This window comes from Geotrypetes seraphini, chromosome 8 (genome assembly GCF_902459505.1).
Source record: "Geotrypetes seraphini chromosome 8, aGeoSer1.1, whole genome shotgun sequence".
Classification (NCBI taxonomy): Eukaryota; Metazoa; Chordata; class Amphibia; order Gymnophiona; family Dermophiidae; genus Geotrypetes; species Geotrypetes seraphini.
This window is the reverse complement of record NC_047091.1, coordinates 98,974,142-99,001,977: the sequence shown is the minus strand read 5'-3', so window position 1 is coordinate 99,001,977 and position 27,836 is coordinate 98,974,142. Positions and strand designations below refer to the sequence as shown.

General features: G+C 44.5%; 1 protein-coding gene across 4 annotated transcripts in view; it reads left to right on the top strand.

The window, feature by feature from the left end:
• IL12RB1 (interleukin 12 receptor subunit beta 1) overlaps positions 1 to 27,836 on the top strand; it is a 144,693-nt gene that overhangs the window by 84,010 nt on the left and 32,847 nt on the right. For 3 of the 4 annotated variants that reach the window (XM_033954934.1, XM_033954935.1, XM_033954933.1), the window contains exons 5-9: positions 9,757 to 9,793; positions 14,843 to 14,959; positions 18,837 to 18,919; positions 23,392 to 23,611; positions 27,178 to 27,351. In XM_033954934.1, the coding sequence (XP_033810825.1) occupies positions 9,757 to 9,793; positions 14,843 to 14,959; positions 18,837 to 18,919; positions 23,392 to 23,611; positions 27,178 to 27,351 (631 nt within the window). The remainder of the gene's footprint in view (positions 1 to 9,756; positions 9,794 to 14,842; positions 14,960 to 18,836; positions 18,920 to 23,391; positions 23,612 to 27,177; positions 27,352 to 27,836) is intronic. The other variant, XM_033954936.1, reaches the window with a different exon arrangement.

The window sequence follows — 27,836 nt, the reverse complement described above, 5'->3', positions numbered from 1 at the left end:
GATAGACACTAAAGAATGATATAGGATGGTTTCCCGCGGTTATCTGCGGGGATGGGAATGGTAATGAATTCTCTCATTGTATTATTCTCTACCCAAAACAGGAAGAGTAACCTAATGGTACAAAATATAAAACAAAGGGGATGAAGTCGTAAATGTTCTATGTAGCTGATTCAGTGCATATTTTCTCCTGTGGCCCCAAATGGGAAAATATCCTTCTTGAATAAGAGAATGGAACTTGTATATCTCCTTTATGTAGTTACACATTCAAAATGGTTTACATATCTATAAGTACTTATTTTGTACCTGGGGCAATAGATGATTAAGTGACAAGGAGTAGCGCTGGGATTTGATCCCGTAACCTCAGGGTGCTGAGGCAGCAACTATACTATTAGGCCACTCATCACCTCATCAGCCTCTATGGAGACTGCAGGGTTTGGTTAATAGCACCTGATATGGTCAGTGAAACCAGAGCAATTGCCTATACTGTATCCCCATGCTGCAGGGTATTCAAAACCTTCAAACCTGCCTGATGATAATGGAGACACAGCCTGCTGTTGGGCTTTTGGACTGTCTTCCAATGATCTGAACTGGGCCCCATCAGATAAGCAGGTCGCAGACACAACAGAAAGCGTGAACAGCTTAAAAGAGCTTGATGTCACTGGTAGCGCGATGGTGAAAAGCGGAGGTAACATGCTGGACAAAGAACCATCACTGCAGGAGATCACTGGGAGAGAGGATCCCCGTGTTGCTAGACTTTCAAATTTTCCCACCCTCCGCTAGAACACTGCTGGCCCCACCTACTGGTGATGTCACTGGTAGCATGAGGGTGAAAGTGGAAGCAACACACCGGAGGCACTGTGCTCCAGAGGGAGTGCATCGACACTTGCGTCAACAAAGGAGCACAACTAAAGAGCTCCTTAGTTTTTTCCTTTGTTTGGGACTTTGGATGGGATGCTGGAAGACTTGATTTGGGATATTGATGTGCAAAATTACAGTGATTACAGGTCAGGGCCGTTATGGGCAGTTGGGGGGATATGGGCCTAATAACTATGATGGGAGAAGCAGGAACTTGCTAGAGGTTCTGCTGGATAATCAGTGGCATAGTAATTGGGGGCAGGGGGATCGGTCTGCCCCAGGCACCTTCTTGGTGAGGGTGCAGGAACCCATCCTCCTTTCCGCCCCTCCGCTCCTTCCCCACTTCCCTACCATGTGTGCATGCCACTTCCCTTCCCCCATACCTCTGTAAAGTTCCTAGTGCAAACAGCCGCCCCACTGTCGGCTCTTCCTCTGACATCACTTCCTGGACTCGTGCCTAGGAAGTGATGTCAAAGGAAGAGCTGATGGAAGGGAAGCAGCATACATAAGGCAGGAGGGGGCAGGGAAGGAGCGTGTGGAGGTGGGGGACAGAGAAGATGGGCGCCTCTCACCCTCACTATGCCACTGATCAGGTGGGTAGTGAGAGTTTGAGAATTGGTCTGTTGAATGTGTGGTCAATGAAAGCTAAAACAGCATTGGTGAGTGACATGATTGAAGAGATGGATCAATGATAAAGAATTGAGGAAAGATGAATGAAAATGGTGTAAATATAAGACAGCAGAAATGAAAGAGTTATATTTGATGAAGCTTAATGATTATAGACAAAAGGTACAGACAGAAAGAAAGAAATATTATCAGAATAAACTGAAGGGAGCATTGAATAGACCTCATGAACTATTCATTGCAGATAAATATTTAAGTATTTAACAAAATACTTGCAGATAAATATGTAAATATTTAACAAAAATGTTAGTTAAACTTCTGCGTCATTTTCTGTAGAGGAGTTCAATATATATTTTGAATCAGAGGTTGATGTAATCATTAAAGCAATCCCTAAGGTAGTTTCTGGAGATAATATCTGATCGGGATGGTTTTAAAAGGGTGAATGAAGAAGTGAGCAAATTATTGCACGGGTGTAGGCCAACTATAGATGATTTGTGTTCACCTGTGGTATTAGGAGAATTAGCAAAATATGTCTAGTAATAACACAAATGATAAATTTAATGTTAGAAGAGGGGAAGGTTTATGTTTATTAAGATTTGATATACAGCTCCAGCATTTTACTGACCTAAGCGGTTTACAATATAACAATTGAATAATGAAAGGAACTCCATTGAACCTGTTCAGATAGGAAAGATAGAGATAGAGACAAGATATGTACATCTCAACAAATAATCAGTGAGGATAAAAACTAAACTAAAATAATAATTAAAATATAAATTAAAAATTAAAAAGATCAAACATTAATTAAATTAAATTAAAATTAATTCCAGTCAGACAATAGATCCTGATATTAGAAGTCCTCAGAGGCTGCCTGATATGTTGAAAATAACGATCATTCGACCTCCATTAAGGATGTGAATTTAGGTGAAGAGAATACCAAGAATTTTCGGCTAGTTGCATCTTTGCCGATGATGGTGAAGATCTTAGAAAAATATTTACAAGAGAATGAGATCCTTGATTTTCATCAATAAGCAATTCTAAAGTGCCATAGTACAGAAACATTATTAATATCTATGCTTGATGAACTGCAGTGTGGATTTGACCATGGGAAAGATTACTTGATTGCTTTCCTTGATATCTCTGCTGCTTTTGACACACTAGATCATATTATTTTGTTAAATAGGCAACTATGGAATCTGTGGTTCAATGGTTCAAATCATTTTTGTGCAATCACAGAGGCAAGAGGTAAATATTGATAGACAGTTGTCGGGTCAAAGAGTGATAAAGATAGGAATTCCACAGGAATCAGCCCTATTGGCAGTTTTATTCAATTTATATCTTCTTCCTTCATGTAAACTGTTGCAAATTCTTGAAGTATCATATACACTGTACTTCAACAAAACAAGACAGAAGTGGCAAAATTTCTCACATAATACACCTTTCACTCGTATTAGCACTGTATTTCAAACAGTGCTCAGAATTTTCTCAGTATGAGACCAGACAGCGGAACAAACATAGTAACATAGTAGATGACAGTAGATAAAGACCCGAATGGTCCATCCAGTCTGCCCAACCTGATTCAATTTAATTTTTTTTTATTTTTTCTTCTTAGCTATTTTTGGGTAAGAATCCAAAGCATTATCCGGTACTGTGCTTGGGTTCCAACTGCCGAAATCTCCGTTAAAACCTACTCCAGCCCATCTACATCCTCCCAGCCATTGAAGCCCTCCCCAGCCCATCCTCCACCAAACGGCCATATACAGACACAGACCGTGCAAGTCTGCCCAGTACTGGCCTTAGTTCAATTTTTAATATTATTTTCTGATTCTAGATCTTCTGTGTTCATCCCACGCTTCTTTGAACTCAGTCACAGTTTTACTCTCCACCACCTCTCTCAGGAGGGCATTCCATGCATCCACCACCCTCTCTGTAAAGTAGAACTTCCTAACATTGCCTCTGAATCTACCACCTCTCAACCTCAAATTATGTCCTCTGGTTTTACCATTTTCCTTTCTCTGGAAAAGATTTTGTTTTACGTTAATACCCTTCAAGTATTTGAACATCTGAATCATATCTCCCCTGTCTCTCCTTTCCTCTAGGGTATACATATTCAGGGCTTCCAGTCTCTCCTCATACGTCTTCTGGCGCAAACCTCTTATCATTTTCGTCGCCCTCCTCTGGACTGCCTCAAGTCTTCTTACATCCTTCGCCAGATACGGTCTCCAAAACTGAAAACAATACTCCAAGTGGGGCCTTACACATGGCCTGTACAGGGGCATCAACACCTTCTTCCTTCTACTGGCTATGCCCAGCATCCTTCTGGCAGCAGCCACTGCCTTGTCACACTGTCTTTTCACCTTTAGATCTTCGGACACTATCACCCCAAGATCCCTCTCCCTGTCCGTGCGTATCAGCTTCTCTCCTCCCAGCATATACGGTTCCTTCCGATTATTAATCCCCAAATGCATTACTCTGCATTTCTTTGCATTGAATTTTAGTTGCCAGGCATTAGACCATTCCTCTAACTTTTGCAGATCCTTTTTCATATTTTCCACTCCCTCTTCGGTGTCTACTCTGTTACAAATCTTGGTATCATCTGCAAAAAGGCACACTTTTCCTTCTAACCCTTCAGCAATGTCATTCGCAAACATATTGAACAGGATTGGCCCCAGCACTGAACCCTGAGGGACTCCACTACTCACCTTTCCTTCCTCTGAGCAATTTCCATTAACCACCACTCTCTGGCGTCTGTCTGACAGCCAGTTTCTAACCCAGTTCACCACTTTGGGTCCTAACTTCAGCCCTTCAAGTTTGTTCAACAGCTTCCTATGAGGAACCGTATCAAAGGCTTTGCTGAAATCTAAGTAAATTACATCTAGCATATGTCCTCGATCCAGCTCTCTAGTCACCCAATCAAAAAATTCAATCAGGTTCGTTTGGCACGATTTACCTTTTGTAAAGCCATATTGCCTCGGATCCTGTAACCCATTAGATTCAAGGAAGTACACTATCCTTTCTTTCAGCAACACTTCCATTATTTTTCCAACAACTGAAGTGAGGTTCACCGGCCTGTAGTTTCCTGCTTCATCCCTGTGACCACTTTTATGAATAGGGACCACATCCGCTCTCCTCTAATCCCCAGGAATCACTCCCGTCTCCAGAGATTTGTTGAACAAGTCTTTAATAGGACTCGCCAGAACCTCTCTGAGCTCCCTTAGTATCCTGGGATGGATCCCGTCTGGTCCCATCGCTCATAAACACTCTCCTCCGTGAACGGCGCAGAATCCACTCCATTTTCTCGTGTAACTTTGCCAGACAATCTCGGTCCTTCTCCAGGATTTTCTTCTGTGAACACAGAACAGAAGTATTTGTTTAGCACATTTGCTTTTTCCTCATCACTCTCCACATATCGGTTCCCAGCATCTTTTATTTGAATGTTTGTCTTAATCAATAATCATCGCACTGAAACATGAGCATTTGATGACCCCTGACCAATGCTGAATTTACTGTATTGGCTAAGAGGTTGTCCTTTGTACCTAGCAGTAGACATGACCCTTTCAGCACAAGAGTTTGGCTGTATAAATTTGTTTGCAAATGCAATTTGGCCCTATACTTTAGGGATCAATCTAATTCTAACTCTGTGGACTCATTACATAGAACATCTGTGTGGAATCCACCTAGGGCTATGGATCCGCACCTTATGTTTTTCAGAAATTGGTAGAAAATGAGATCACTGCGATTGAGGCAGCATCATATAAATACCAACCCAATATGACACGTATTGAACAATTGTCTATCCAATCTTTGGCCATAGATGACTCCATCATGATCTGCCCCGCAGATAAAGGAGGCGGTATTGTGATTCTGGATGCAGATAAATATGAATGGGACCCTGCGGCACAAATCAGTGAATACATTCATTGCATCTTGGTATAGGCTTTGGAGGCTAAGACCATCACGGAGAGAGAGTTCAGATTTCTGAAACAAAATCACCCTACCATACCTGTTATCTACGTTGTGCCTAAGATACACAAACAGCTTATTGATCCCCCTGGCAGGCTGATTGTTTCTGGCATTGGGTTGGTACTGGAACCTTTGTCGAACTTCATCGACCATCATTTGAAGTCTGAGGTCCCTTGTGCCCGTTATTACGTTAAAGACTCTACCTGCAAGCTGAATACACTATATAATAATAATAATAACAGCTTATAAACTGCAATACCGTTAAGTTAAGTTACGTTAAGTTAAGTTAAGTTGTAACACCATCCTTGCAGGGGTCCTGTTGGCTACTCTTGACATTACGTCATTGTATACCTATATACCTCAGCAATAAGCCCTTCAAGTCATCCATGACCATCTTGACCGTGTGTAAAAATCTCTTAAATATAAAATATACCATTAGAATAATCCTATACTCAGATAAAAAAAACAAATAAACTGATTTGTACAGTCAATATCTATCTAAAACATTGTGTGCCATGAACCATGAATAAACAAACATAATTATAAAACTAATATCTATCTGAAACAGTATGCCATAACAGAAACCATGAAGAGGATATCTAACAACAAACAATGTAAAAGCCATATTTCTAGCCAAGGATGAAAAACGCATTCAAATGCTATGGTCTAAACTCTAAAGCAAGTATTTCTCAGAAAGCTTTCAATATAGACAGCTTAAAAGTAAACTGGAAAAGATAGAGTATGAATGGTGATAAAACAGGGAAATCCTACCGTTATGAATCCTCTCAAAGGCGTGAGAGTGATAAACAGTAGGCAGTAATCCACAAACTAAAGAAAAAAGAACTATATGGTAACCTTACTCAGATGTGCGTATTGCAAGGTGTGCCAGCTTAGGCCTGGTATTGACCTGGTATATGCCATCGCACTTACATTTCAGAGTGCCAAAGTGGCTTTGCGCAACTAGTCTATGGGCTAGATCAGTGGTTCCCAACCCTGTCCTGGAGGAACACCAGGCCAATTGGGTTTTCAGGCTAGCCCTAATGAATATGCATGAAGCAAATTTGCATGCCTATCACTTCCATCATATGCAAATCTCTCTCATGCATATTCATTAGGGCTAGCCTGAAAACCCAATTGGCCTGGTGGTCCTCCAGGACAGGGTTGGGAATCACTGGGCTAGATTCACTAAAGTCAGCGATCATCGCTAAACCTGTTTTTGTTGCTAAATGACCTGATTCACTAAATGGCCCACCACGTGTTTTTCCCCTCGATCGCACTCAGACACGAAGGAGTGGATAAGTCCAAAAAAGACTGGTGAACTCTAAGTATTCCTTGAAATCCTTTATTCCTTCCGCAATGACATTGGGCCTTAGGCCTTGATTGGCTCAGATGCATGGGGCTCCTCCCTTGGGAGGGGCCTGAGGCATCTGAGCCAATCAGGGACTTCCTTAGGAAGGAGCCTAAGGAAGTCTCTGATTGGCCATTTGTTTTGTGGGATTTTTTTCTTTCTTTTTTTGGGGGGGACAGATATTTTGCTTGTGTAATACATGCAAAATATCTGTACCATTGAAAAAAAAAAATGAAAAAAATAACCAGGCAAACCTGTCAGTAACACAGTTACCGACAGGTCTACAGCAATCGAGTTTTAGGATCAATAAAACCCGATATTAAATAGTCAAGCAATGTAAGGGGGTGTCTTGTGGCAGGAGGGAGTGGGCATCCCTCCTGCCGTTTTTTTCAGGGGAGGGAGGGAGCGGGTGGGCGCCTTCGGGGCAGGAGGGAGTGGGCATTCCTCCTGCCATCTTTTTGGGGTTCAGGGGGGAGGGAACGGTGGCTTGGGAATGCTAGTGCAGAGGGGGGGGGGGGCTTTTTTAATGGGACAGTTGGCGCACAGAACATCTGTTCCAATATAAAAAAGCAGAAGCCCTGACAGCAGGCTGCTGCCCTGTCACTACTGTTAGGGCTGTACATTGTGTCAATCGCTCACTGAGCGACTGAGTTGGTGGGTTTACATGCAAATGATTTGTACCTCTGTGCAAATCATTTGCATGCACACCTGATAGTGAATCAATCACTGTTGGAAATCAGCCAGAGAATCGGCCAACAGCGATTGAGTCGCTATCTTTAGTGAATATAGCCCTATAATGGGTTATGTCAGGGGTGGGCAACTCCGGTCCTCGAGGGCCGGAATCCTGTTGGGTTTTCAGGATTTCCCCAATGAATACACATTGAAAGCAGTGCATGCAAATAGATCTCATGCATATTCATTGGGAAAATCCTGAAAACCCGACTGAATTCCGGCCCTCGTGGACCGGAGTTGCCCATCCCTGGGTTAGGTGCACCTTAATGTTGTTAATAGAATTGGTGCTAAGTACACTTCTTTGTCACGCCTACATTTAGGCGCCACTTTCTAGAATTGCCCCATGGACTTTACTATCTGCAGGTTTTACCTTTGGAAGAGAGCAAACAGGGCAGCTGCCCAGGGCCCCCCAGCGGACCAGGATGCCCTTCCCTTCTCCCCACCCAGTTCCAAATTTCCATAGCTCCCCTTACCTGTAAAAATGTAAGGAAGCCTGCAGCCTTTTCAGTGCTCTTCTTTTGTCGCGGTCCCCCCCCCCCCCCCTCTGATGCATCTTCCTGTTTTCACTTGGGTGGACCTCAGCAGAGGAACAGCACTGAGGAGGCCTCAGGCAGTGCTACAGAATTGCTGCTGCACCAGCAACCTCTGCATTTATACAGGTGAGGGGGGCTTTGGAACCAGTTGGAGAGAAGGGAAGGTGCATCCCAGCCCATGAGGGGACCCCGGAGCCAGTGACGTAGTAAGGATAGGAGGTGCTTGGGGTGATGGTGCCCCCTCTGCACCCGACTCTCCATGCCTCCGCTCCTTCTACGCCCCCCACTCCAGACTTGCGTTCTCCCTTCCTCCCTCATACCTCTCAATCTTCACTAATGCGAGTGACTTCTACAGCATGTCCCTCACACCAGCGTTGGATTTCCCTCTGATGTCACTTTCTGGCCCCGTGACCCGGAAATGAATCAGAGGGGAACCAGGCTGGCGTGAACAACAGGCAGAAGTTGCTTATGCTAGTGAAGATCTACAGAGGGTAGGGGTGGGGGGGAGGGATGGCATGTGGTGGGGCATGGTAGGGCAGAGAAGTGCTGTTGCCCCCACTGACATGGCACCTGGGGTGCCCCCCACCTCTTACTATGCCACTGCCCGGAGCAGCTGATTTTAAAATGAAGGGAGGGATGCTGGATAGGAAGGCATTTGGTGGGTGGGGAAATTGGGGGAAAGGGCATGGGCAAGGAGAAGAAGAATTGAGGGGGCCCTCTCCTTAATTTCTGCACTGTGCCCCAGCCTAACACCAGCCTTGCCTTTGAGCATGGTGATTGGTTCTTTCCATACCAACTGCAGCATTATAAATTCCTCCTTGAGGCAAGCAGACTCTGTCAGGAAAACACTCTTCTTCTTATGAGGTCCGTTATCTCCAGCAGTGTCTCTTGATTTCTCACTATTCATAACAGCCTTGCTCTGAAGCAAAGCTGCTGATTCCACAGGCTGACTTTTATGGCAGGTGTGGAGTGTCAGATGTAAAGCAGCTTCCCAGTGCCATAAAGTATCTATCTCCCTCTCTGTCCATCCATAGGCATCAGAATGTGATGGGCCATGGCCTGGCCAATAATTTGCCTAATACAACATAAGCAATAAAAGAGTCTGAGTGCTGGGGCTAGAGATTGGTTTGTTTGGCCCTTCCAATAAAAAGGGCATTCCATTGCCCCTGTGTCTTCTCAATCTATCTATAAAGGAAGAGCTAAATGTTAACAGTAATATTTGGATAACACTTATTGCTCTCAGTTGCTCAGTGTTTTCACCCAGTGTTTCATGGAACACAAGGGCTCCCTGAGAGAGGAGCAGGGAGAGAGAGCTGGTGATTCCACAGAATTTCAGAACATATAACCAAAAGAAGTTTGAAACCCATTATCTACTAAGGTTTAGTATTCCATTCAAGTACAGCAAGTAAAGATACTGCCAGATACAGTATTATGTGATAGCACCACTTGGTGGCTAAAACTGAGTGCATGTAAACCTGTTCCTAGAGGAAGCTGCAGTCCAGGGCTCCAGGCCAGTGGCTGGGTTTGATGGGAGGTGATGTAGGACCTTAAAAATAGGGGAGGCAAAATCCTACTGTAGTTGTGAATGAAAACTCATCACACGGAAGTCCAACAGAGGCACAAAAGGAAATTGTTAGACCAGAAAATGTATGCAAATCAAAATAAGTCCAAGTTGTAACTTTTGTTTTAATTTATTTATAGGGAGACTGTAATTTGCAAGAAGATGCTGGTGATTCTGGTAAGGACTTTTGTGTCATAATATAGATCTGTTAATATCACAACCCCTTTATGATGACATTAAGAAGGTAATCCTAAAGTTATAAAGACGAATAAACTATATAATCTTTGGCATAGTAAGGGGGGGCGGGAGGGATGGACCACCCTGGGCTCCATCTTAATGAGGCCGCCCCCCCATGCCACACTTGCACCCTCCCTTCCCCCATCCCCATTTAAATCTTTGCCAGGGCGAGCAAATTCTCCAGCCTGCTGCGCATGCCAACCTGGCTCCTCTCTGAAATCACTTCCGGGTCACAGGGCCAGAAAGCGATGTCAGAGGGAAAGCCAATTCCAGCGCGAGTAGTAGGCCATAGGAATTGCTCACGCTGGCAAAGATTTGAACAGGTACGGGGTTGGATGCAAGTGTGCCATGGGGGTGTGGAAAGAGTGGGGGAGGGTGCAGAGAGGAGGGCATCTTCTACCCTTACTGAGCCACTGCTGGCAAAGCCTAAAAAATATATAGAATATAAGCAGAAAACAGGCTAAGCACATTAGCAATCATATCAATAGAGGCTGCACAAGTTTCAAATAGTGGAGAAAAAAGACCTCAGATTTCTTGCTCCAACAAGTCCCAACTTCATGAAACTGAATATATTTTACATATCACTAATAATAAAACCCTAAGTGCGCAAGCGCACTCCTACCTGTGTGATCCCTGCCTCTGTGATCCGTAGCTCCGTGGCCTACGGCAGATAAATGTTAAAGCGTTCGGCACATACGCACGTTCGGAGCGTGCGCGCATAATGTTTTGCTACGAGTGCGCGCGTGGCAGTTTACTCTATCCAGCGGAATTACTGTGCGCCAGTTGCCCTTTCCACTGTATACAACACAATGCGTGATAAAAAAAAAAAAAAAGGTAGGTGGGAGAAGGGGCACGATAAACAGACAGGCAGTGGGCAGGGACATTAACAGACAGACAGTAATAGAGACACACACACTGAAAAACAGGTAGGTGGGAGTGAAAGACACACACAGAAGGACAGGGGGCCAGGGAGAGAGAGAGAAAGAAAAAAAAAATAGACAGCGGACAAGTAGAGAGAGACATAGAAAAAAAGACAGACATACCGCGGCCAAGGAGAAAGAGAGACAGAAATAAAGAAAGACAGACAGACAGCGGCCAAGGAGAGAGACTGGACTAAAGAAAGACAGACAGACAGCAGCCAAGGAGAGAGAGAGACAGAAAGAAAGAAAGACAGACAGACAGACAGACACATCTATTCTAACACCCATTAATGTAACGGGTTTAAATACTACTACAGTATATATAGGGTTACCAGATGTCTGGATTTACCCAGACATGTCCTCTTTTTAGAGGACTGTAAAGGCATCCGGACAGCTTTTCAAAACCCAGCACTTTGTCCGGATTTTGAAAAGCTGTAGAGATCGGGGGCCGAGTCTGGAGTATATCTGTGCATGCGGGATGTGACACGGTGATGTCACACTCATACGTACGACATGTATTGCATGTGGGAAGCAGAAACCCGAGGTACAATTATACGATGGGAGGGATGTTATTGACTGAGAGTACCCAAGAAAGGGACTTCGGGGTAATGGTGGACATGACAATGAAGCCGACGGCACAGTGCGCAGCGGCCGCTAAGAGAGCGAATAGAATGCTAGGTATAATCAAGAAGGGTATTACAACCAGAACGAAAGAAGTTATCCTGCCGCTGTACCGGGCAATGGTGCGTCCGCATCTTGAGTACTGCATCCAGTATTGGTCACCGTACCTTAAGAAGGATATGGCGTTACTTGAGAGAGTTCAGAGGAGAGCGACACGACTGATTAAGGGGATGGAATGCCTTTCATACGCTGAGAGATTGGAAAAACTGGGACTCTTTTCTCTGGAGAAGAGAAGACTTAGAAGGGATATGATAGAGACTTACAAGATCATGAAGGGCATAGAGAGAGTAGAGAGGGACAGATTCTTCAAACTTTAAAAAAATAAAAGAACAAGAGGGCACTCAGAAAAGCTGATAGGGGACAGATTCAAAACGAATGCTAGGAAGTTCTTCTTTACCCAACGTGTGGTGGACAACTGGAATACGCTTCCAGAGAGCGTAATAGGGCAGAGTACGGTACTAGGGTTTAAGAAAGGATTGGACAATTTCCTACTGGAAAAGGCCATAGAGGGGTATAGATAGAGGATTACTGCACAGGTCCTAGACCTGTTGGGCCGCTGCGTGAGCGGACTGCTGGGCGCGATGGACCTCAGGTCTGACCCAGCGGAGGCATTTCTTATGTTCTTATCATCACATCATATCTGCACATGCACAGATGCACTCCAGACTCAGCCCGAAGAGACAAGGTTTGCATGAGGCTAGGGCTGGGGGACAGAACGAGGCGGGGCCACATGTCCTCTCTTTTCCAGATGCAAAATCTGGTAACCCTATATTTACTGTATATGTAAAATATATTCAGTTTCATGAAGTTGGGACTTGTTGGAGCAAGAAATCTGAGGTCTTTTTCTCCATTATTTGAAACTTGTGCAGCCTCTATTTGCAATTTTAAAGTCTGCAATAGAGTGATATATTTAAAGTGGAGTTTTTTTGATCAATGAACTAGAGAAGCTCTTATATATAGGAGCTTCTCCAGTCCATTCGTCAAAAAAACTCTACTTTAAATATATCACTCTATTGCAGACTTTAAAATTGCAAATATATGTCTTTAAGCACAGTTTTCTAAGACACAATCCTATATTATTCACAATTAAGAACCATAGTAGTTGAAAAAAAATAAAAAAGTGAAGTCCAGCTGTATTCTTTTATCTTGCATTCACAAAAAGGAAGGTAATTCTTTAAGGAGCCCCTAAAGTTTGGCAGTAAGTGGATAAAAATAACAATAATCAGGTATACACGATTTAAAAGTACATTGCAGACTAGTGTTCACTTGATTGGATTGTCAAAGCAGTCAGCACTATTATGAAGCAGCCTGCAAATCAGGGGCATAGATAGACACCCCATTTTGGGTGGGCTTGAGTCCAAAGTGCGAGGGCCTGAGAACCTCGCCCCCTTCCTGACAACTCTCCCTCCCCTTCTCCCAGCTTCTCCCTTCTCTCTTTACTCTGCTGTAGGGATACCATTTTTCAGGCTGCAAAAATCTGGCCCTGTTCTGCCTCTGGCCTCGCCCTGTTCTGCCTTGGCCCCGCCCAGTTCCACCTTCAGCCACGCCCTATTCTGTCCCAGCCCCTCCCAGTTCAGCGTCAAGCAACAAACCTCCTCTCTTCTTCCCTGACAAGCTCTGGCTGCGTCTGGAGGGCCTGGAGCATGCGCAGATGTGTGTGATGTCATCCGTGCATGCTCAGATGCCCTCTAGATACGGCTGGAGCTCGTTGGGGCTTTCCAAAACCTGGACAAACTGCCGAGTTTTGGAAAGTCTGTCCAGGACCCCAGATAGTCTTCTAAAAAGAGGACATGTCCAGGTTTCCCTGGATGTCTGGTAACCCTTCTTCCCCTGTACTTTTAAAATCATAGTTCTTCACAGACAGTGAGCAGCGACTCATACCTGCAGCTTGTACTGGCCCCAAGCCTTCCCTCTAACACAACTTCCTGGTCCTGTGAACAGGAAGTGGCATCAGAGGGAAAGTGTGGTGCTAGGGTTACCAGATTTTACTATTGTTAAATCCGGACCCATGGCCCCGCCCCCCCAGGCCCAGCCAATTCTATCCAGCCCCACCCCATTCTGTCCCAGATCTGCCCCCAGCCCCACTCCCTTCAACCTGTTCTTATGTTAAGAGCCGCATCAAGAAAGCATCTGTGCATGCGCAGGTGTGATGCGACAATATCACACACATGCACGTGACATCACCACATTACATCGGTGCATGCGCAGATGCCCTCACGATTCGATCCCAAACTGGAAGCTTTTCAAAGCCCAGACAAAGTGGCGGGTTTTGAAAAGCCATCCGGACACCTGGACATGTCCTCTAAAAAGAGGACGTGTCTGGGTAAATCTGGATGTCTGATAACCCTACCTGAGGCTAGCGCAAGCAGTGGTTATAGATCGCTGCTTGTTAATAATGAAGAACTGAAGGAATTAAAAGGTACTGGGGGTTTGTGGAGTGGAGTTGAGACCCCCAATTACCTGGGGGAGTGGAGGGGAGGGAGAGATGCCAGCAATCTTCAGCTGGCATAGGGTTACCAGACGTCCGGGAAAACCCGGACATGTCCTCTTTTTAGAGGACTATCTGGGTGACCAGAGAGGTTTCTAAACCCAGCAGTTTAAGGGTTAAGGAAGGCCCCAAGCTTGATGACATCACACGCACGTGTGTGTGCATATGATGTCATCACATCAACGTCCACGCATGCGCAGAGGTCCTCCAGACATAGGGTTACCAGATTTTCTGTTTGAAAAATTTGGACCCCTTAGACCCGTCCCAGATTCGCCTAGTTCTACCTGTCTTTGCCCCATTACGCCCCAGTTCTGCCCCCAATCCCGCCCTAGCCCCATCCCAGCACCGCCCCATGCTGCTTGCTCTGGTTGGGCAGGAGGGCATTCGCATATAAGCGCACGTGACGCGATGGTGTCACACGCGTGTACGTGGGGACATTGCGTTGCCCTCCTGCCCAACAGCAATTTTGAGGGAGGCTTTTCAAAATCTGGACAAAGTGCTGGGTTTTGAAAAGCCTTCCGGATCCCTGGACATGTCCAGGGAAATCCGGACATCTAGTAACTCTATCCAGATACAGCCCCGAGCTCAGAGAAGGAGACATGAGGTTCGTGTGGGGGTAAGACTTGGGCAGAACAGGGCAGAGCTAGAGGGTGTAACGGAGTGGGGCCAGGTGAGGTGTCCTGTTTTTTTAAAGAGGAAATCTAGTAACCCTAAGCTGGCAGGGCTGGGGGATCCCCACCAGCCACATCACAGCTGTGCCAGTGCTGGGTGGGCCTGTATTCAAAGTGGGTAGGCCTGTGGCTACACCACCATGGCAGACCACAACGCTCAGATACTGAGGACACAGTGCACGGTCAATGGCCATACTGAAATAATATCTGTCTTCTGCATTTCCTTTAGAGATGTGCACCCTATCCCTGGCTGATAACACAGCTTACGAAATCCAACTGCGGCACAAAAGCCATGACAGCAGAAGCCACTGGAGTGAGTGGTGTGACACCATCTCTGTTCCTGCCAGTAAGAGCATCTTTAAATTCCTGAGGCTGGGGTTGGTTTCAGCTGGTCCATCTCTGAGAACAATAGATGCCATTATGTGCTCTCAGCTAGAAAGATTCAAAGGCACAGACCAGAATGCCGTCTTATCCCTGTCAACACATGACTTGTCATATATATCCATGTTTTGTATTTTGAAAATTCTAATAAATAAACCTTGCCTAAAAAAAAAAAAAAAAAAAGGTACTCATAGATCCAATTCTGGGTTTGCCCCATTCCATGCACAGATGTAGTTTTTACTTCTCTTAAGGATCACAAAACTACAAGTCCTTACATGCAATGAGGCAGAACCAGGATGGGATCATCTTTGTTAGACAAATCTGATCAATTTCTTTGACTGGGTGACCAGAGAATTGGATAGAGGATTTGCACTAGATGTGGTGCATTTAGATTTTAGCAAAGCCTTTGACAGTGTTCCACACAGATGTCTAATAAATAAACTGAGTGCCCTTGGGATGGTCCCAAAGTGATGGGCTGGGTCAGGAACTGGTTGAGTGGAAGGCGACAGAGGGTAGTGATCAATGGAGATCGCTCTGAGGAAAGGGATGTTACCAGTGGTGAGCCTCAAGGTTCTGTTCTAGGGCCTGTTCTTTTTAACATTTTTATAAATGATATTGCTGAAGGGTTGTCAGGTAAGATTTGCCTCTTTGCGGATGATACCAAAATCTGAAAGACCTGGCAAAGCTTGAAGAATGGTCTGAAATCTGGCAGCTAAAATTTAATGCTAAGAAATACAAGGTTATGCATTTGGGCTGCAAACCCCTGAAGGAACAGAAAAGTTTAGGGGGTGAAGATGGAAGAGCGGGACTTGGATGTAATTGTATGTGATGATCTTAAGGGGCCAAACAGGTTGAAAAGGTGACAGTGAAAGCTAGAAGGATGCTAGGTTGCATAGGGAGAGGTATGGCCAGTAGGATAAAGGAGGTATTGATGCCTCTGTATAAGACTCTGGTGAGACCTCATATAGAATATTGTGCACATTTCTGGAGGCCGCACCTTCAAAAAGATATAAAAAGGATGGAGTCAGTCCAGAGGAAGGCTACTAAAATGGTGTGTGGTCTTTGTGATAAGGCGTATGTGTTCAGACTTAAAGATCTCAATCTGTATACTTTGGAGGAAAGGTGGGAGAGGGGAGATATGATAGACACATTTAAATACCTACACAATATAAATGTGCATGAGTCGAATCTCTTTCATTTGAAAGGAAACTCTGCAATGAGAGGGCATAGGATGAAGTTAAGAGGCTCTGGAGTAATCTGAGGAAATACTTTTTTATAGAAAGGGTAGTAGATGCTTGGAACAGTCTCCCAGAAGAGGTGGTGAAAACAGAGACTGTGTCTGAATTCAAGAGAGCCTGGGATAGGCATTTGGTTACAGTGGATGGGCAGACTAGATGGGTCATTTGGCCTTTATCTGCTGTCATGTTTCTATGACTTAGGTCAGGGGTGTCAAATTCAAGCACATATGGGGCCGAAATCTAAAACATAGGCTAAGTCATGGGCTAAATTTTTTATCAAGATACTTAGGGGTCCTTTTATTAAGGTATGCTAAATGGTTTAGCGCACGCTAAATGTGCACCTTAATAAATGGACCCCTTAGTCTTAATAGAAGTATAGGGTTACAGCTCTGGCAGGATACACTTTTCAAATCTGACATATTGTAATCACAAAACAGAAAATAAAATTATTTTTTCTACCTTTTGTGTCTGGTCATTATTCAAATCATGTTGTCTTCTGATAACTCGTTTGCCCGGGTCTCCTGCCCATTTGTCATTTCCTTCTTTCTCCGTGCTAACCATCCATCTTCCATCTCTGTCCTCCCCTTCTGAGTCCCTTCCCTTCCACTATCTCCAGATCCACCATCTGTCCTTTTCTCAACTACCCTTTCATCCAGCATTTCTCCTTCCTTCCTCAGCACCCCAGGGTCCACCATCTCTCCCTTTTCCTTCTTAACTGCCCTCCTATCCAGTATCTCTAACCCCCCTCCACACTATCCCTTGTGTCCAACTTCTCTCCCTTTCTGTTCTGTTCTGTATGGCTGTCTGTAAATCACAAATAGAGATTTCCATTTCGATTTGGTTTTGGTACAACCTTACAAAGATTCAGTTGGTTATGTTTTTACATCATCTGGGAAGGTAAATGGATTATTTCAGACATTGGTGACAAGTGTAGTACTAGTGACCTGGTTTGGCCACCATTAGAATGGGCTACTGGGCTTGATGGACCATTGGTCTAACCCATTAAGGCTATTCTTATGTTCCCTCCCTCCATCCCATTGTCCTCCATCTCTCTCCTCTGTTTTTAGACCCATTATTTTTCCCCTCCCCCCACCCTCAGTCCGGCATATGCACGTCTGTTTGGACCCCTCCTTCCCTCCGTGTACTTCTACACCAGGGCCCACTGCTACCGCACCTCCACCCCCCCCCCCCACGAAGGCCTGCATGTTTTCCTCCTTCTTTATACCAGGGTCTGCCTTCTTTCTAGCGTCATATGGCTTCCCTGTCTCACCTTCAAAGCATCCTGCAGAGGTTCTGTAGTGAACCTAGCAGGCTGACGTCGGCCTCTGCAGCATGTTCCCTCTGCTGCAGTCCCGCCCCTCCTCTGACATGCAGGACAGCAGCAGAGGGAATGTTTTGCGGAGGCCGAAGGCAGCCTGCTAGGTTCGCTACGGTCGACCTGCAATCCTCTGCAGGCTGCTTTGAAGGTGAGACTGGAAAACCGGCATGGAGGAAGGGAAGGAACAGAGGGCCAAATCTAATTACCCTGTGGACCAAATTTGGCCCACGAACCTGAGTTTGACACCCCTGACTTAGGTGATTAATTTTTGTTAATATGTTATTTTTATTTGATATAAGGGTTTTATTTATCTATCTATCTACTAGGGAGCTTCTGAAATTTCAGCACTTTTTATTTTTTAAACATTATTAAATATCTGAAAAGCAAATTACATCACTTTTCCACATAATCACCCTGTTGTGCGATACATTTTTTCCAGCATCCTACTAACTTCTTAATGCCATTGGAAAAAATTGTTTTTGGTTGAGTGTGAAAATATGAGAGTGCGAAAACTTTTTGAAGAACCCTCGTATCTATCTATAAGGGCTGTACCAAATATTCGTATTTGATTAGGCCCTGAAGAGTTCACTGAATACATTATTCGTATTCGACCAAATACTGGTTTAAATTTGAATACGAATAATCCGGGATTCTACTGTGCTAAATCCTACTGAAATAAACACGTTGTTTCTTTTATTATTTGTTATGTTAAAGCTCAATGCCCATTATTCATATTCAATATTTGATTTCAGTCAAATAATATTTTTCATTTTATATTCAATCGAATAGCAAAATATGCTTTTCAGTATCTCTAGATATAAAAATAGGAAACAATAAGAACATAAGACTAGCCTTACTGGGTCAGAACAATGGTCCATCTAGCCCAGTAGCCCATCCTCACAGTGGCCAATCCAGGTGACTAGTATATGGCAAAACCCCAAAAAGCCTATTTGGTTATTGTTGCATTTTGAAGTTTGATAATTTGGTGACGCCTGCTTTGGGTAAGATCTCCGTACAAAGATTAGCTATAAATATCCATAAATAAAATAGAATGTAATATTCAAAAGTTGTACTTGGATAAATTAATATTTACCTGCATAAAAATAAACATACATGTACAGCCTAATGAATTAGGATCCTTCTATCAAGCACTCCTATGTTTAGGGAAGACTGACTATGCTAAAAATCTGCAGAAAGCCTTCCTACTTATAAAAATCAAATATTTCTCTCAACTCAGACTAAATGCACTATTTCTCTAATAGGAACTTGTAATATTTCCATTTTAGAGCTCCAGGAGAGTCCAGAGCTCCATTACTCAGTGGGAGAAATCTCCAAAGATGGACAAAGAAACCTGAGCTTTCACTGGGAGGTAAGGCTTGAATATTGTAGGCCAGGATTACTCAAATATTTTGAGTGGAGGTCTGGAAATGTCAACTGTCTGAAAACTGGAGTCTGCAAGTTACAACAGACACAGTGGTGTCGAAAGAGGGGGTACAAGGGGGGGGGTCTGCACCTGGCGCGGTCTTCCTCGGGACACCAGCACCCCTCCTCCTCTCTGCCTCCCCTTCCCACTTCCCTCCCTGCCGCCTGGGCCTCTTCCCTGTACCTTTCTAACTTCAGCGTGAGCAGTGACGAACTTGCTGCCCGCGTCGGCTTCAGAGCTCACTCTGACACTACTTCTTCCCGGTCCACTATCTGAGTAGCCCCGTTGTAGGCGTACAATGTGTCTATTGGGAGAGGGTCAGATTATTTACAAAAGCACTTGTTCAGGTAGCAGCTGGGGCACCTGTATATGTGATTTCTTGAATATTTGTGTCATTTGAATGAATGGATTTAGATGTATGCAGCTAGCATGATCTGTCCAAAGGGAAACAGGGTTGGGGGTGGTGTCCCTTAGATGTATAATTTATACTTCTAAGCAGTGAGTTAGTTAATAAGGGGTTGATATTCAACGAGCCAGAAATGACGCCTGGCTAGTTAAATCACCTGTTCGGGGCTAACTGATAATTTTCTTTTTTAAATAATTCTTTATTTATATATTTCAATATTTGACAAAGTAATCAGTCAAAAGAAGAAAAAAATACATTGCCAACAGAAATAACAAAGGAAAATTTACCAAGGCATGTATAATTAGTCCACAATAGTAGTAGAGGCATAGCTGCAAATAGATGGAAATATTTAACGAAATACTTGTAAAAAAGGAAAATAAAGATGTGGCTAAGTGGCATCAAGACATATCCTCACTGAGCTAATATTAGGGATTGACAGGTCTCACGTGGTAGAAACAGTTTGCACTTTGGCCAAAATAAATTTTGACAACTGGTGTGGCTCATAAGAAACATATCTATTTTCTTGATAAACCATAACACATTTACAGGAGTATCTCAAAACGAACATTGCACCTAACTGCACTGTCTGAGGTCTCAAAATAAGAAACTGCTTTCTTCTCTTCTGAATGGAAAGTGATATGTCAGGATACATTCTTACTACATTTGACATAAAGGGAACATCTTTATATTTGAAAAAGAGTTTTAACATAGCAGATAAATTCTGCTGGTTAGGATTTTGAGATTTAGTTCTTCTAGGTAAATAGCAAATTTTGAGAGAGGTGGGTATGAAGCTTCAGGTACCTTCAAAATTTCAGACAAATACTTTTTAAACATGTCATGTGCTGATATAGAAAATACTTTTGGTAAATTGGACAAATTCCCTGAGATTATTACAGAGGTTGACAAGAAGTAATAAAGTAAAGAAAGGAATATAGATGTGCCTGATTGCAGATTATAATTTAAATTTAAATTTTCCTGTAACCATGTGATTTGTCGGTTAAAGTCACAGTCCCAATAATGCGGACTTGGAATTGAATTTATTTTCTTTGAAGTAATATTTATCTTCTTTTATACTAGTGTGTATTCCTAATTTTATTTGTTGTAATAAATGATTAAATTTATAAAGAAAATACTTTTGGGAAGTTTATAATCTGAAGATTACACCTTCTAGTTAGCATTCTCCAGCATTTCTAGCTTGAAATGAAGATTTCCGCTATTCTTAACCCAAGTTAAGGTCTGAGCCTCAACCGCTTTTAATCTGGTCTCATGTTCATCTGCCTTATTCTCCAGATATGATACTTTCTTCTTTAATTCCAAATTCTCTGAAAGAACTATCATGTTGAAAATTGCTGCATTTGAGTTCCCAGAGAGAGTTGCAAATTAGATATCGCTTTCCATAATGTTTCCCTATTGAAAACTTCAGGCCTTTGCATAGGTGCAACACCGTCTCCAGAGCCAACTGTAAAGCCCAGAGTATCTAAAACCACATCAGCGGTACCTTTAGTCACGAGGAAAATATCGGGGGCCTATTTAGTCCCATTCTCTGATTGCACAGGTGGCTGCAAAGAAGGCTTCTCCAACTCCCGTCCATAGTCATTTCCCGCACTCTTTTGGGTCAGGAAGAGAATGTCCCGGGCTGGTACTGCAACCAATTTCCCCTCCGTCCCCTCGGGCCGCATCGGAGGTCTTCGCTCTTCCAGAGACAAGGTGGCGCCCTCAAAGGAGAAGTTACACGCTTCAGCCTGCGTGTCTGTCCCTGCCAAGGATTCCTTCAGTTCCTGCGTTCTGGTGCCCCGCTCGTCAAAGGCATCCATCGGTCCGGTTGGCATAGCAGATTCTTCCAGGAAAACCCGGATCTTAGATTTTCTTTTCACCATCAGGTAAAAACAGGAAAAGTTCCCCCCCGAAACTCCGACGGCATCTTAGTTCGAGCTGCCTGCCACCATCTTAGGTAAGCTCTGTCCCTGCACTGGCTAACTGATAATTTTCAGCAGCACTTACAGCACTTATACAATCGAATATAAACCGATCGGAATATAAACCAAGGCATCCTTTCCCCTAAAAAAAAAAAATAAGGGTGCGGTGGGGAGAAAGGTTGACTCGAATATAAACTGAAGTTAGAAATTTGGGTTATCATGGTGAGTCAAAGACTGCTCACCCTCCCTCCCTATCAGCTATCTCATAAGTCACTAAACATAATACAAAGATTTGTGATGCATATATCTCAAAGCATATATCTCAAAGCAAACATTCACAACAAAGCCCCTACATAGGAAAATGCAATTGCAAACTTAAATAAATGTAGGCAAAAATCAAACTTAAATCTCAAGAAGCAACACTAGAGCAAGAGAAACAGCACTCTACACTTTTGGGAAATAAAAGAAAGTAATGTAAATTTACTGTAAAATTGCATTTTCTGTTCATGAAATTAAAAATAAAATTCTTTTTTTTCTACCTTTTTATGTCTGACCATTTTCATTCATGTTTATCCCAGTTTCTAGTTTCTTCAGTCTTTTCTTAATTTTCATTCCAGGGTCTTCATTCTATCTGCTTCTTCTCTTCTTCCTGTCTTCTTCATTTCTTCTCCTACATCCATCTCTGACTTTAACCTTTTCCTTTCGGTTTTCCTCCATTTATTATTCTGCCTCTCTATCTTCTTCTGTTTATAGCTTTCCATCTCCCTCCTCCTATTATTCTCCAGTTTTTTGCCAACTCTTCCCTCTCTCCCCCTTCCAGCATCATGCATTTGATGTCATTGTGTCACACTAGCGCATGTGCAGATACCCTCCCACAAGCAAACAGGTTGATGGGGCAGGGTTGGGGGCGGGGCTTGGGGGTGGAATAGGGCATGACTCGGGCGGAACAGGACAGAACTGGGCAGGCTTGGGGGTGGGGCCATGGGTTTGGATTTTCATTCCGGAAAATATGGTAACCCTACCCTTGTAGGTTTAAATTATGATATTTTAAAAAACTTGTTACAGAAGTACAGTGCTCCCCTGAGATTCGCGGGGGTTCCATTCCAGGAACCCCTGTGAATCTCGAAAAACTGCAAATATGGTTTTTCATGGGGGAGCCTGAAGAGGGCAGCGGGAGAGCAGCCGGAGTGCCTCTTCCTGCACGAAGTCGGGCCTTATCCAATCAGGAGCTGTGTGTCAAAGCAGCTCCTGATTGGATAAGCCCAACTTTGTGCAGAAAGAGATGGTCGGAGTGAACCGCGAGTGATTTCCTGCACTTGTGGCGCTCCGGCTGCTCTTTCCTGCCTCTCTCGCTGCCCTCTCCTTGTCGGCGGTTCGCGATCTGAAAATACCGCGAATGATCGAGACCGCGAACCGTTGACCGCGAATAACCGGGGGAACACTGTATTCAAGCATAGACCCAAATATAAACCGAGACCCCCATTTTTGGGCCAGCAATTTTGGGAGTGTTCTGGAAGCAGAGTCAACACTTAACTGGCCAGGTTAACCACTTAAATAGGACCGCATAAAAGGTCATCCTTTCTTTATACTGTAACCCATAACCAGTTAAGTGCTGAATAATGGACTTAACTGTCCAGAGGTTAACCGAATTTCAGGTTACGGTAAATTTTGTTGCTGAAACCGGCCCAAAATCTGTTTGGTGTTATTTTGCATTTTTGGCTGAAACTGAAAATGCTATACAGTCCCTGAGCCAATCCACCCACTGGCAGCAGCTTCTCTCCCAGACATGCCTACTCACAGCAGGCCCTTTCTTGGACATACCTGGTGGCAGCAGTCCCTCTCCTGATGGTGTTGAACTCCTTCCTGGGTCTATCTTTTCATTGGTGGAATTGTGGCTGCAGGAGCAATTCACTCGCTTCCATGCAGGACTGGCTCCTCCTTCAAAATAGCTGCTGGGACTTGGAGCAGCCATTCTACTATGAGAGTGAGTGGATTGTTCCTGCACCCACTACCCCACCAATGAAATGGTAGGCCCAGGAGTGGGCCTTATAGCCTGATGACCCATCCTTCTTGCCACTTTCCTTCTGTTGTTTCAGAAAGCCGCCGCCGACCAAGGCAATGTGAACTACATCTTGCGGGTCAGGATGCTGTCATGCCTGTGTGAGGGGGACCAGAAACCACTGGACATTCCTGAAAACAAGACGAGTGGAAGTGTTTTAATTTCGGGAGCTGTGTACAACTTTTCCATAGAAGCTGTCAACAAGGATGGTCGGGCTCCTGTTCAATCGTATATGATTGATTCAGATCTGCATACAGGTGATGATCTTTGTCATAGTCTTAACCACAAAACATATTTACATTTTTATTCTAAAAAATATATATTTATATATAGAGGGAGGAAATATATGCATACATACACATATACCAATATTCAGTGGTACTTAGCCAGTTATCTCCTGTTGACTATCCGGCTCGCTGGATTGACCAGTGACTGGCTGTGTCACGCACCATAACCGGTCACTGCCAATATTCATCAGCTGAGCTACCAGCTAGATAGACCCGCCTAAAAAGCAGGTCTATCTTTCACTGTATTGCCTTAGCCAGTCAGCCGCTGAATATCGGCTTGGCCGGCTAAGTCCGAGGCAGCTAACCTTGACCTGGATATTCAATGCCAGCATCTGGATATATCCCAAATTTCATTGAAAAATGTCAAGTTTTGACAGAGGTATGAAAAAGCAAACTTTTTGTAGCTTTTTTCTGAATTACAGTGGGCCTGATACTCAGCTGGTAGTGGGCAGTGCTTTCGCTGTCCGCCACTGATATTAAGCTTGGATATAACTGGAAGACTCCAAGCAAAAAACAAACGTGGAGGCAAAGATGGCATGCAAAAGTTTATTCTTTTTTTAAAAAAAAGAACCAACAAGAGTAGTGTTTCGGCCTGAATGACCTGCCTCAGGGGTCCAAATTAGAGAATGACACGGGGACAAATTTGTCCCCGTCCCCACAGGAACTCAATTTCCCTGTCCCATTCCAGTAAGCTCTGTCTTAACCACACAAGCTTCGAACACTTATGATTTTAAAGTGTTTGAGGCTTGTGCAGATGAGGATAGAGCTTGCTGGAAAGTGGCAGGGACAGGAAAAGAACTCACCTGGACAGGACGGGAAAATGAGTTCCCATGGGGATGAGGGAAAATTTGTCACCATTTCATTTTCTAGTCTAAACAAATGTCTAAAAACAAAACAACACAGACAAAGAATAAGAGGGGCATAATTTAAAAAAAAATAAAAAAGTCTAAGTCCCTTTTTGGCCTAAGGCTTTAAAGTGCCCAAAGTAGGCAGCAGGGAAATGTCCATTCTCAAAAAAATGTGGTTTTTTATTGAGAATGGTTTACCTGTATGTTCAGGTGTTTAATCACCCAGACCGCTACTACGTCTACCTTTAAGCCCTATTCTTGAAAAAAAAAAATTGCCAAAGTCCCAAACGCCCCAAATAAGACCTTTTAGGCGTGGGAGGGATGATTCTTTAACCGACGTCTGTCATAAGCGCTAGTTTGAGAATCATGGAACCGCCTCTCCCCCCAAAAATCTCTCCAACTGGAACCCTCCCAAATGATCATGGCAGGAGAGATGCCCAATCTCTCCTGCCCGCATCCACCACAACCCCTCCCGAATGATCATGGCAGGAGAGATGCCCAGTCTCTCCTGCTGGAACCTGCCAGAACCCTCCCAAATGATTGTGGCAGGAGAGATGCCCAATCTCTTCTGCCCGCACCCGCTGCGCCCTCGCCCCCCCTGAATGATCGCAGCAGGAGGGATGCCAGTACCCCTGATCGGCACCTGCTGTGACCCCCAGCAAGAGAGATACCCAATCTCTCCTGCCAGACACCCCCACCCCTCAAAAGTTAACCAGTAGGATGGATGCCCAGTTCCTCCTGCTGGATAACCCCCACTCCCCAAAGGTAGCCCACCTGGACACCCCAAGGCCACCCCCACCAGGAACCCCCCTGTAACCTTTTTAGATAGCCGGCTGGACGGATCCTTCTTGGGTTCGGCTGGCAGGCCCACCTTCGCTGGAATGGTGGGTTTACCCCTTTCTGGTGCATCTTGGGATGCACCAGGAAGTGACCTAAGGCCTTGATTGGCCCAGGCACTTAAGGCCTCTTCTGTAGGAGGGGCCTTAGGCATCTGAGCCAACTGGAATCTTAGGCCCATCTCCCAGTGCATTCTGGGATGTGCTGGGAGTGGCCTATGATTCTGATTGACCAGATCCCCTAGGTGCCTCCTATGGGGAGTGGCCTAGGGGATCTGGCCAATCGGAATCTTAGGCCATTCCCAGCACATCCCAGAATGCACTGGGAGACAGGCCTGATTCCAGCAAACATAATTGCTGGCTCCTCCACAGCTATACCCTGCCTTCTACTGGCTGGATTCAACATGGCTGGTTAATGGCAGTAGTCAACAGCAAGGCTTGGATAAGTGCCACTAATATCAGCAGCCAGTCTGATGAGTGTGATTTAAGCTTGAGGAGAGATGTGATGCTCTTGCTGTATATTCATAGCAGGTATAAATTTGTGCATGGATATTTGTATGGTATTGAGTCTGGTTCTGGGTACCTGTTTTATAAACACACCTAGAACAGTGGTATATGAAGGGGGGGGGGGGCAGTCCACCCTGTGTACAAACCATAAGGGGTTGCACCCAGGGTCAGCGTCAGCATCATGGTCTCTGAACTTCCCCTTCTGGCAGTGGCAGAACTCACTGCTTTGCCAGTGTCGGGCCTTCCTTTCTGCTGGGTCCTGCCTTTGTGGAAGCAGGAAGTAGGCGGGAAATGGCAGAGAGGAAGGCCTGATGCCGGCAGAGCAACGAGTTGTGAAGGCTGCTGACAATGAGAGAAGAGAGGTACACATGGGGGAGGGGGGGGTACAGAAATGCTGCACCATGCACCCGATTGGAGAGAGGAATGAGTAAGAAAGAAAGCCATCCAATTGGGGAGAAGGGAGAAGGAATGGAAGGGAGAGGAGAGGAGTTAAACTAGACCATGTGGAAAGGAGGGAAGAAAAGGAAAGAGAGGAAATGCCATAGCATGGAGGGGGAGGGGGAGGGAGAGATAGATGGGATGGAGAGGAGAGAGATGCCAGGATATGGGGGGAGAGAAGGAAAGGGGACAGATGCTAGACCATCAAAAAGGGAGAGAAGGAGGGAAAGGAAGGAAAGGAGATGCCAGAGCATGGATGGAGAGATGGAAGGAGAAGCGAGGAGAGAGATCCCAGGGCATGGGGGAAGGGAAATAGATGCCAGACCATGGGGTGAGTTGGGGTGGGAAGGAGGGAAGGAAAAGAGAAGAGAGAGATGCCAGAGCAAGAGAGAAGGAATGGAGACAGAAAGAGAAAAGTGGAAGGAACAGACATAGAGGGCGGATGCTGGATGGGATGGAGAGTGAAGAAAAGATGAGGTAAACAGAAACTAGAGATGACAAAAGGTAGAAAAAAGCATTTTTTGTTGCTTTAAAATAAAGTAGCATTGTAGCTGTATTGATAAACATTTATAAATAGAAAACAGAAATAAGGTAATCTTTTTATTGGACTTTTAATACATTTTTTAGTAACTTTTGGAGACAAAAATCTCCTTCCTCAGGCAGTGGCATACCAAGGGGGAGTTAGGGGCGGGTGCGGTCCACCCCGGGTGCTGCTCCTAGGGGGTGCTCCTCCAACCCCATTTTATATGGGGAGGGGTGTTAAAAAATGATCAGCCCCAGGTGTCACATAACCTAGGTACACCACTGATCGAGGCCATATGTTGCCCTTATATAATAGGCTTAAAATAGATGCTATGTTATAAAATTGTTCCCTATATGCTCATATGTCTCTTCTGTTCCATCACAGGAGATGATTTGGTGAAAATAAGTCCTTCTAGCAGCAACAATGTTACTGTAGGATGGAAATTTAAGAAACGGAGCAGGTTCTACTGCATAGAATGGCAGCCACTAGCTGAGAGTCCAGCCTCCTCAAAGTGTGTCAAAGGAAAGTTTCTAGAAGGGCAAAATCTCACCTTTACAGGTAACAGGCCCTTTGCAAACCTGTCCAAAACTTTCTGGGAGCAGTTTTCAAAAGGGGAGGGGGAGCTCTTTTGTAGGCAAATAGGAACCTCTGGATTTCTGCAGGGATAAAGGGTAGTGTTGGAAGCAGACCTGGAGCTAAGGTTACCATATGGCTCCATAAAAAAGAGAAAGGATTAAGATATCCGGGTTTGACTTCAATTGAAAGCAATGGAAGTAAGACCTGGATGTCGCAATCCATCCTCCTTTTTCTGGGGCCATTGTCTCACCCATTGCACTGGAATCCTAGACCATAGGGTTATTCCCCCTTACTCGCATGTGTTGCAGAAGAGAACTATAAGTTTTTCACTCCACCTTTAGGGTGCATCACAGGCAAGCTTAGTGTCTCCCATCAGTCTTTCTCTTCTGCATGTGGATGTAGTGTGTTAGTTCTGTATGTTCCAATTTATTATTTTTATTTTGACGTAGTTTTGTTCCCTTTCGCAG